This window comes from Diaphorina citri, unplaced genomic scaffold (assembly GCF_000475195.1).
Source record: "Diaphorina citri unplaced genomic scaffold, Diaci psyllid genome assembly version 1.1 scaffold181, whole genome shotgun sequence".
NCBI classification, from domain to species: domain Eukaryota; kingdom Metazoa; phylum Arthropoda; class Insecta; order Hemiptera; family Psyllidae; genus Diaphorina; species Diaphorina citri.
In genome coordinates this window covers 262,621-273,973 of record NW_007377618.1, presented here as the reverse complement: position 1 = coordinate 273,973, position 11,353 = coordinate 262,621, and the positions used below count along the sequence as shown (strand labels likewise).

The window sequence follows — 11,353 nt, the reverse complement described above, 5'->3', positions numbered from 1 at the left end:
TGTGCATGTTAAGCCCGTAAGGTTCTGCGTTACTTCGCAATCCGTTCCGCTTCTCGCTCTGCCCGTCATGCCCGGTCGGTCGAAGTACTTCGTGCGGACCTAGGGATATGGTACCTATTTTGTTGTATAAAAAAATAGTTTTTGGGTGCCCCTTTTTTTTTTTTTTTTTTTTTTTTTTTTTTTTTTTTTTCATATTTGAAACTATTTATCATGTACCATGAAGGACACAAGATTATAGCTAATATATTAGTGTTTGGCACATTGCTTAATCATAAAATAACCGGCGTTCACACAAACAGCTAAACCTGCCTCAGTGCAGTGGTAAATCAATTCCCTCGTTTGGCAAAACGGAGGGCAAAATTTGACCGTAAAATAATAGAGGTAAAAGGGTTAGACCGTTAGATAGTAGAGAACGCCTCCTCATCAACCTTGCCAAATGATTGCCTCCCACTATTTCTATCAATATTTATTGTTACTCACCTTGGAATTCTATTCTCTTCTCTTGTTCGTAGGAAAGATATGAAAAGTTAGTGGAAGGTCGGGAACCCGTGGAAAGCAGTTTACATCGCCATCTCGTCGAACATCTCAACTCGGAGATCGTACTGAAAACCATAAGCGATGTATCCGTGGCTGTCGAATGGCTCAGGTCCACTTTCTTCTTCGTCCGGGTGCTGTCTAATCCCGGGCACTATGGATTTCCAGCGGGCTTGTCCAGTGAGGAGCTACAGTCTAGATTACAAGGTAAGAATAGTGGTTCAGTGAACTGTAGAGATTAGTCAGCAAAAGGTCCACTATTGGAACCACAGAGGTCCGATTGAGCCCAAAATTTGAAGTTTAAACTCGGATTAAGCAAACTTATTGGCTTCTTTTTTAGGTCGCTCGTTCGATTCCCGCCCGGGGCGAATTTTATCCTCGACAGATAACGTTCGTTCTCGGAACGGCTGGCTTTTACCTATCCTGTCTTTTCTTCGATTTCGAGACCTTAGCAGTTACAGTTCCGTCTATCAAACCTCTTGAAAACAAAAAAGATGGAGTAAAATATAGAACTCACTTGGCTGGCTTTTACCTATCCTGTCTTTTCTTCGATTTCGAGACCTTAGCAGTTACAGTTCCGTCTATCAAACCTCTTGAAAACAAAAAAAGATGGAGTAAAATTTAGAACTCACTCTGTTTGTCCAATAATAATTATTATTATAGATATGCATTTATCTTCTTGTTTCAGGCCTATGTATGCGAGAGCTGAACGGACTGTCTCGATACAATCTGATTACAATGAACGATGGGTTTGATATCTTGCCTACAGTTACCGGCTCAATAATGGCCAAGTTCTGTATTGGATTTAACACTATGGTGGCTTTTACCGGGGTAAGTATTTTGGGGAAAAGCTCAAAAGGAACTAGACAGCTTCGATATTTTATGATGATCAAAAGTGTCCGCGGGCCGAACCTCGAAAAATGTACGGTTCAGCCGTTATTTAACGCCAAATCTTTGAAAAAGCTCAAAAAGAGTTGGCAATTCTCAAGCCTTTAGATTTCAGCCAAAGTCGCTCGAACTTGGCACAGAGATTCGGCAAATTATGTAGATCAAAAATATCCTTGGGCCCTGTTTCCAGAAGGTAGGGTTCGGCCGTTATTTCGGACCAAATTTCCGCTATTTATTGCTATAGTGGGAAAAAGCTCAAAAGGATCTAGCGCTTCTCACGACTTTACCTTTAGCCACAAGTCGCTGAAATTTTGCAGACAGCTTCGATATTTTATGATGATCAAAAGTGTCCGTGGGCCGAACCTCTAAAAGTGTACGATTCAGCCGCTATTTAACGGCAAATCTTTGAATAAGCTCAAAAAGAGTTGGCAATTCTCAGGCCTTTAGATTTCAGCCAAAGTCGCTCGAACTTGGCACAGAGGCTATTTAAGAACACAAAGAACAGAGGAAAGTCTGTGATGCTTATTTTCTTGTGCCCACTTTGAATAAGCTCAAAAAGAGTTGGCAATTCTCAGGCCTTTAGATTTCAGCCAAAGTCGCTCGAACTTGGCACAGAGGCTATTTAAGGAACATAAAGAACAGAGGAAAGTCTGTGATGTTTATTTTCTTGTGCCCGGTGAGCAACCTAAAATGAGAAACAGCAGCTTTTCTTGGGAGAAACTAATAATAAATTACCCTTCATATTGCTTCCCCAGATCGAAGGAACAGAGAACATGGCGGAACTTCTACAAGTGTTCATAAGAGCTCAGGAATTCTCAGATGTAAAGCTACGAATGAATGAGAGAGGTTTCTTGAATTATCTGAATCACAATACAGGTGGATCAGTCATCAAATATCCGATGAAGGGCAAGATAAAGACCGGGCCGATGAAAGTCAACGTGTGAGTAGAAACGGAGCCCTCAAAGGTCCGACCGAAAACCCTTTTGAAAATTTCCATTTTGCGAAATCACTTATTCGTTCAATTGGGGAGACGTGCATTTGTATCACCCGAGTTTTAACCTCGTGAACAGAGTTTTGACTATTATAATAATGTGAATTTTTCTTGTATGACATGGTTTCTTGAATTATCTGAATCACAATACAGGTGGATCAGTCATCAAATATCCGATGAAGGGCAAGATAAAGACCGGGCCGATGAAAGTTAACGTGTGAGTAGAAACGGAGCCCTCAAAGGCCCGACCGAAAACCCTTTTGAAAATTTCCATTTTGCGAAATCACTTATTCGTTTAATTGGGGAGACGTGCATTTGTATCACCCGAGTTTTGACCTCGTGAACAGAGTTTTGACCATTATAATAAATACATAGGTACTCTGTGAATTTTTCTTGTATGACATTTCCCACTTTTTCTTCACTGAGGCCACCCCATTGGGGACACGGTTAGCCAAGTGATAACGTGCTTGCTTGTTATGCAAACAGTCCCAAGTTCGATTCCCAGAGGCGACGAAAGTTTGCACCCGTATTTCAACTGCCAAAAATTTCAAGGTTTTCGTGTCCAACTAGTACTTAAATGGGAAGTATTGTGTCTCTTATCGCCCATCTGATGAGAGGCATACTACGGGATGGACATGCTACGACACAGACGACACACCTCAAATGCAGCAGTTGTTTCATTGCTACAATATTAAATCGGCGTGGCTTTAAACACTTTTTTTAGAAACCTTTTATTATATACCTACATATTTGGTTCTACCTTTCAGTCTGCTTCAAGCCAGCCTAGGCTGTTTACCAATAAAGGACTATTTTCTCACTCAGGAGGCGAAGAAAATACTTCAGATAGCCCAGCGCGTAGCTACAGGTGAGTTTTAAGCTTGGAAGCACTAGGTTCGATTCCCGCCCGGAAACAGATAAGGTTCGTTCTCGGAACGGCTGGTTTTCTCCTATCCTGTACTCCCTCTCTCTTAGATTTCGGGACGAAAAGACCTCCGTTGTTACTGCTCCCTCTTTTGAACCTCTTTTTTAAAAGAGTTTATCTTAATCCATTCAGCACCCCATTGGGGACACGGTTAGCCAAGTGATAACGTGCTTGCTTGTTATGCAAACAGTCCCAAGTTCGATTCCCAGAGGCGACGAAAATTTGCACCCGTATTTCAACTGCCAAAAATTTCAAGGTTTTCGTGTCCAACCAGTACTTAAATGGGAAGTATTGTGTCTCTTATCGCCCATCTGATGAGAGGCATACTACGAGATGGACATGCTACGACACAGACGACATACCTCAAATGCAGCAGTTGTTTCATTGCTACAATATTAAATCGGCGTGGCTTTAAACACTTTTTTTATAAACCTTTTATTATATACATATTTGGTTCTACCTTTCAGTCTGCTTCAAGCCAGCCTAGGCTGTTTACCAATCAAGGACTATTTTCTCACTCAGGAGGCGAAGAAAATACTTCAGATAGCCCAGCGCGTAGCTACAGGTGAGTTTTAAGTTTGGAAGCACTAGGTTCGATTCCCGCCCGGAAACAGATAAGGTACGTTCTCGGAACGGCTGGTTTTCTCCTATCCTGTACTCCCTCTCTCTTAGATTTCGGGACGAAAAGACCTCCGTTGTTTCAAATTATGGGACGAAAAGACCTCCGTTGTTACTGCTCCCTCTTTTGAACCTCTTTTTTTAAAAGAGTTCATCTTAATCCATTCAAAACGATTAGATATTGTTACAGTTCCCTCTATCAAAAAGAAGACGACGAAAAAAACTTCTCAGAATTTCTGTTTCATCATTTTATCTTAATCCATTTAAAATGATAAGACATTTGCTGTTACAGTTCCCTCTATTAAAAAGAAGAACATGATCTCGGAATCTGTTTCGTCATTTCCAGGTCTCCTCCGCTATTTGCAAGCCAGAAAGTCAAATCACTACCGCTGTCTACTCAACGCCTACATTCTAGCCCGATGTACCAAGATAGGACTATGGGACGACTCTGACTACATTAGTAGACAAATACCTGGTATAGGTCCTGTACTTAGTTCCCATCTGGTGGGAGCAGAGAAGACTACATTCCAAGCCATCCTCGATACTAATCCACGAGAATTGGAAAGGGTAAGTTCCACACATAGTCCACCGGGCGTCATTTCACATCGATCGACTTCCGACGACTATGTATTGAGACACCAAGTTTTAATAACAATAATTATAAACTCTTGTGGGAGCAGAGAAGACTACATTCCAAGCCATCCTCGATACTAATCCACGAGAATTGGAAAGGGTAAGTTCCACACATAGTCCACCGGCCGTCATTTCACATCGATCGACTTCCGTCGATTATGTGTTGAGACACCAAGTTTTAATAACAATAATTATAAACTCTATTGTGTTTTAAATTAATAAATATTAACAAAAACGCAACGAGGCGTGATTATTGCCTTGGGAAATCTCTGCTATCAAAGGGTAGGTGGTAGAGAACGCCTCCGGTGTTAACTTTGCCTAGTGGTTACCTTCTACTCGAGAGTTTATCAAACAAGCACTATAAACATATCCCCATATGTTCTCAGATCATGAGCCGACATCCACCAATGGGAAATCAAATTCAAGAGTTTGTTCAATCCTTGCCTCGCACATCTCTTACTCTCTCCCTGATGGACTCAAATCAGGGTCGAATACAATTGGACATACGCTTACTAAATCCAGAGCAGGTTGTGCCTCCCTACTCGTGGATATTACTAGTGGGTGATAGTTTGAATGAAGTTCGACTGGAGTTCGTTATAACGTAAGTAATAGACTCGTGTGGTCTGTGTCGTAGCATACCTTAGTATCGCTCTCATCAGATGGGATATGACTCAAATCCCGCTCGAATACAACTAGACATACGCTTACTAAATCCAGAGCAGGTTGTGCCTCCCTACTCATGGATATTTGGATATTACTGGTGGGAAATAGCTTGAATGAAGTTCGACTGGAGTTCGTTATGTTCACCACTCACGCTCAGATCATCTGACAGACCAAGGTCTCAAGCTTTCCCACCACATATGTTTTGACTATCAGACAGTCCCCCGTCTGAGCGTGAGTGAAGTGCGAGGTTTGGTCCAATGCAAATGTGGAGTTACACTTGAACTAGCTCCCAAATGTAACACTGAAAATACATCGCTCTTTGTTTCAGAGATAGCAAGCTAAACGCCAGTGACAACCAATACACAATTCCCATCACCATACCAGCCGAGTCTTTCAAACGAATTGAAACCCTAGAAGCCCACCTGTTCAATGAAAAGCTCGTCGGACTGAACTCTCATGCTAAACTATTCCTAAACAGTAATGACACAGCAATAACTATTCCTAAACCTAAAGGATCAAATACATTGGCGAAAACCTCACCAAAAACGGTCAAGAAAGGAAATCTGCCCAACAAGAACGTACAAATCTCTAAGGCCGTAAACGGAAATGAAAACAAAATTGCCAAAAATGGAAACAAAAATGCCAAAGCGTATGCTGCTGATACGCCCAATCCATTTGTGACGGGGTCCAAAAAAGCCGCAAATCGGAAACGAAAAATCAAGCTGGATTCCATTTCGAAATATCTGAAGGTCTCAAGCTTTCCCACCACATATGTTTTGACTATCAGACCGTCCCCCGTCTGAGCGTGAGTGAAGTGCGAGGTTTGGTCCAATGTAAATGTGGAGTTACACTTGAACTAGCTCCCAAATGTAACACTGAAAATACATCGCCCTTTGTTTCAGAGATAGCAAGCTAAACACCAGTGACAACCAATACACAATTCCCATCACCATACCAGCCGAGTCTTTCAAACGAATTGAAACCCTAGAAGCCCACCTGTTCAATGAAAAGCTCGTCGGACTGAACTCTCATGCTAAACTATTCCTAAACAGTAATGACACAGCAATGACTATTCCTAAACCTAAAGGATCAAATACAACGGCGAAAACCTCACCAAAAACGGTCAAAAAAGGAAATCTGGCCAACAAGAACGTACAAATCTCCAAGACCGTAAACGGAAATGAAAACAAAATTGCCAAAAATGGAAACAAAAATGCCAAAGCGTATGCCGCTGATACGCCCAATCCATTTGTGGCGGGGTCCAAAAAAGCCGCAAATCGGAAACGAAAAATCAAGCTGGATTCCATTTCGAAATATCTATGCAAAAACTTGAAGCTGAGTGGTATGGATCCGGCGCGACAGAAACAGATGGAAGATATTGAGAAGCGACTGGCAGAAGATTCGGATGAAGGAGATGAGGGAGGACATATTAATAGACTGAACAGTCCTCGTGAAAATACAAGAACTAACGCCAAAAACGTTGGTCCTCTTGGTCAACAACATCCTCATAATACCGTAAATAGCAGAAACGCTACTGAAAGTGCTCAATACTTGTGTGACACTACTGAAATACCCAGAAAAGATCTTCAATATGGGGGTGAAATTTTTCACCAACCTTCTGAAATTACTGTAAAAAACAGGAACGCTACTCAAATTGGTGAATACCTGTATGAAACTACTGAAATACCCAGAAATGGTTTTCAATTCAGTTCAATGAGGGGTGAGATTGATCAGCCAAGGCAAAGTCCTTTGTATGGCCCTCCCTATAGCAATCAAGACCGAGAAGACCGTCTTAATACAGATTGGGCCTCCCTCGCTGTAATTCAGTGTAAACCGTCAATATCGTCCAACGGTTTACACCAAACTGAAGGTCAAAAAGGCAATTTCTATCCCTCAACTAAAAACCTAACAGTTGTACCTGAAGCTAAAAGTTATATGCCGGAGTTTTACAAGTTTGAAGAGAACTTTGGAAAAGATTATGACATTGGAAGCAATCATAAGTATTATCCTACCGAACGCAGTGAACATAGAACATACTTTGAAGACGAACACGGCAGAACTCACAACCTGAGCATATCCTCTAACGGTTCAGACAAATTAGTCATTGACTTTGATCGAAACGAGGGAACCAATGCAGATGTTGATAAAGACCACTGGATACCCAACCCAGATGGAAACAACGAAATAGGAAACCGAGATGGAAACTATTATTACAAAGAAGCTACACGTGAACAAAATCCAAGAAACATTCCCAGCGTTGAATTTGAAAAAACGGATCATAATGAAACGTATGAACTAACCGATAGAAATAGGACGTGCCGAAATGAATCAGAACAAGATATACCCAGCGAAACCGTGTTAAATACCAAGATTGATCTCACGCATATAAAAGAGGATATCTCTGACGTGCTAACAGATGAAGTAGCTATTCGAAATAAAACTGAACCAAGCGACATGGACAGGAAAAGTGAAAATTTCACGAATACAAAAACTACAGATACCGATGACGTTGAAAATATTGAAATAGATCATGATCAAGCAAAATCAAATGATTCGACCTCAGAAGAATTGAGAAGTCCAAATGAAGGAGATATTTTGTATAAGACAAATAAAACCTTAGTCGACTCTAATAATGAGCATAATGAAATTGTGGAAACAAAAGACCTCTATACATTGAACGTCCAAGCAAATGTGGAGCTAGAAACATCAGACACCATAGAAAATGAGCAAGCAGATAAAGTGGACCTACTTGAACAAGAAGAATACATTGAGGATATTAGTGCAAGCTCTCAAATAGGACAAGAATTTCAGGATAAGGCAAAACTACCACCGATTGCCCATGTTATTAATCATGATGTTGCTCAAGATAACAATATCGGAGGAGACTATAGGATTAAAACCGAAAGCTTCCCAACCATCACACAGACCAATGTCAATTCAATTGAAGATGTTATTGAAACCCCAGATACATTCGTTGAAAGTACCAGTGATATATTGAACAATGTTGAAGTGACTTGTCAAAATCAAGTTCACACGAGTGATCTTGATAAACAAAACCAAAGTAATACCAAAGACCTGATATGTGAGAAACAAGAATATGATTTGAATCAAGATCAACCTGATGCCACAAACAACGAACACAAAATTAACAGCGAAGAACCAAATATTGGGCATCCTCCCAATGGTCCTTATAAATATGAAAGTGCTGAATGTAATAATGAGCAGGAAAAATTGATTAAAGATCCTCATATTGTCGTTAAATTCGACCCTTCTAGTGATAGTCGAATGGATAGTATCAATCAATCCTTTGGAAATCAAAAAGATAGCCTTACTAACATGGAAATTGAACAAGATGTCAGAGAAACAACTCTTGATCAAATACCTGAGAGAGATGTAAATAATAATGTGAAACAAAATGAAGTGAGCAGTGAAGAATGTAATAAAGACCCTGGAAGTGCTATAGAAGAAGAAAATAATGCACCTTTTAAAGATACAGAACTCACATCAGTAATGATCAATGAAAACACTAGGGAACTTGACAATGTCAGTGGTAGATCCAGTAACAAAAGATTATTTCCTATGGACAAGAGGAAAGTCTAAATGGCTCACTAGAAACATGTTCCATTCAAAATGTCCTTACTAGTGAAAACACAAGATATGATGTCCCAATAGATAAAGAATCAACTCAGCCCAATGAAATATTTAATGTTGAAGAAACCACAGTACGTAATGATATTAAAGATCATCAGACCAATCACACTATACCTGTTGAAACCGTAGAACCTCTTAATGAAAACCATGTTTCTTATCCTGAAAATTTCACCCAAGACATCAGTCTAAAACCTAACGAAGTTGGAAATAAGATTAGTGATATCGTAGAAACAAAGTCTCAAGGCGTACCTGAACTTGTTGACATCAAAGTTGAAAAAGCAATTGATATAAATAACAATCCTTATGATCTGACAGATTCACATGCACACCAAATAGAAAACCCATGTCTTCAAAACAGCTTCATTCAAAGGACTGAGACCCAAAACGATCCATCCTTGGAAAAAGTAGACCTCAATAACAACATGGAAATCAGTGCAAGAACACTTGGTACTGATCTCAATGAATTCAGTGAGATGCAAAAGCTGAAATGGGAACACAAAAGGAAACTGAAATCTACAAAGCTGAACCAACGCACTGGACAACCCAAGCCAAAACACAAGAATCACTTGAAATTGACGATCGAGCGAATTCAACAAGCGAACCGTTTGGACAAGCGACTGGCAAAAGCGAACAAAAAATCCAGCCAAACAATCAAGAAAGGAGTCGATGAAATAATTTCGACATTAGAGAACAAAATCGAAAGAAATGCTGGACCAGATAATAAATTTCCAAGTGACGAAGACCAATGGCAAGCAGAGACTAATTCAGAAAAGGCAAGTAATTTTGAAGATGAAGTACTAAACCAGAACAGCAATGAACCTAAAATCTACAATACACACCCTGGAAAAATAAAGCATGACCAAAGAAATGATTCAGATCGATTGAATGATAGTCGATGCCAACTAAAAGACCCGGAAAAGAAACTAGAAACCACAAAGCTAGAAAACTACCGCGGAGGTAAATTGAAAATTAAAGACACTGAAAAGACATTCCGTACCGATAGCAGAATCACATATGAGACACAAATCGACAGACATGACGGGTCCAATATATCGTTTGAAAAGAAATGTACTGGAAGTAAAACCACTGCCCAATATAAAGCTGGCGTATTCAAAGACCCTGCCACTGCGAAGGAGGAAAACCACAAAGATATAAAAGAAATGTACTCGCCAACCCCCATCAGATCCATAGGAAGAAAATTTTGTACCTTATGAGGTAGAAAAAATGTACCTCAGCTCCGGCTCATATTTATTTTTTATTCAGCTTCAACAACATTGAAGTGGTTAGTGGTGTAGTGGTTCGCATTAGCACTATGGAGTCAGTCTGGATCTGGAGTTTGGTGGTTCGAGTCCAACAATTTAAGTCCTAATATTCAGCTTGGTACCTATTGAATATTGTATTAAAATTCCTTTTTTTTAAGATCAAGACATCTCAGGACATGTATGCAATTTTGTCCCACCTATGTGAGCTATTAGTATGGCTACATGGCAAAGGAATTTCCGTTGTCTTCTTCGCCTTTCTTTCTTCACTCGCGTCCATACTCATTTCACAGTGGGTTACACAACCGCGTGGAGTACACACAACACACAAACAATAGTTCAATCTTTACAACCGAGTAACAAATACGTGAGAAACGTTCGCGATTCGTGCCCCCATGGTGGTAACATTTGTTCGGATGACAAATCAGAAATCCCGGGTTCATAACCAGAGCGTGCGCTCATTATTCAGTCGATTACAAAAAAAAAAATACTCAGTCGATTCCTAGAATTCACTCTCTCTCTCTCCCCCCCCCCCCCTGCATACAGGTAATGAGATGAGTAAAATTTATTGACACACAGAGTGACTCTAAAATCCAACAAGATTCCAAGAATTCTAATAATCGACCTCTCTTAAAAAACGGACTCCTCTATCTCCTAAGGCCCGCCGCACATTGAAAGCGTATAGACGCGCGACTTTTAGTAGCACGTAATCGTCGGCAAAACCAAACCTATGAAAATGATAGAGACTCTCTATCGACTCTAATATCATTTTCATATAGGTTTGGTTTTGACGGTGACTAAGCTCTACTAAAAGTTACGCTTCCAAGCCTAAAATTCGCGCGAAGTATAAACCGTTCACTACCTCCTAAAGCCAGCCACTCACTATCAGGTAGACCTGACAGGTACACCTGATCAGGTCCGACTGTAAGGTCTACCTGATAGTGAGTGGCTGGCCTAACAAATGTACCTATCACTTGAAACAAAATTAAATTGATTTGATTTGACGGGAAAGTTACAGTAGGTAGTTACACTCTGTGTGCGTAGGAGTGTGTGCACTATGTACACACAATAACCCGCGTGATGAGAAAGGTCACGTGATGGGTTAAAATCTAGCCTGAGTCTCCTGACACGGATTCCGTAATCAGTCCGGAACCCTTTGCTACTTTGGGGACGAGAGTAGGGGAGACCAGCCCA

General features: G+C 40.5%; 1 protein-coding gene across 1 annotated transcript in view; it reads left to right on the top strand.

Moving 5' to 3' along the window:
- The window catches only part of LOC103505559 (uncharacterized protein PF11_0213-like), a 25,260-nt gene that overhangs the window by 1,086 nt on the left and 12,821 nt on the right, over nucleotides 1-11,353 (top strand). Inside the window, exons 2-9 of the mRNA XM_026820868.1 lie at nucleotides 513-741; nucleotides 1,223-1,365; nucleotides 2,178-2,362; nucleotides 3,803-3,900; nucleotides 4,300-4,520; nucleotides 4,973-5,187; nucleotides 6,152-8,799; nucleotides 8,922-10,021. Coding sequence (XP_026676669.1) covers nucleotides 513-741; nucleotides 1,223-1,365; nucleotides 2,178-2,362; nucleotides 3,803-3,900; nucleotides 4,300-4,520; nucleotides 4,973-5,187; nucleotides 6,152-8,799; nucleotides 8,922-10,021 — 4,839 coding nt within the window. The remainder of the gene's footprint in view (nucleotides 1-512; nucleotides 742-1,222; nucleotides 1,366-2,177; nucleotides 2,363-3,802; nucleotides 3,901-4,299; nucleotides 4,521-4,972; nucleotides 5,188-6,151; nucleotides 8,800-8,921; nucleotides 10,022-11,353) is intronic.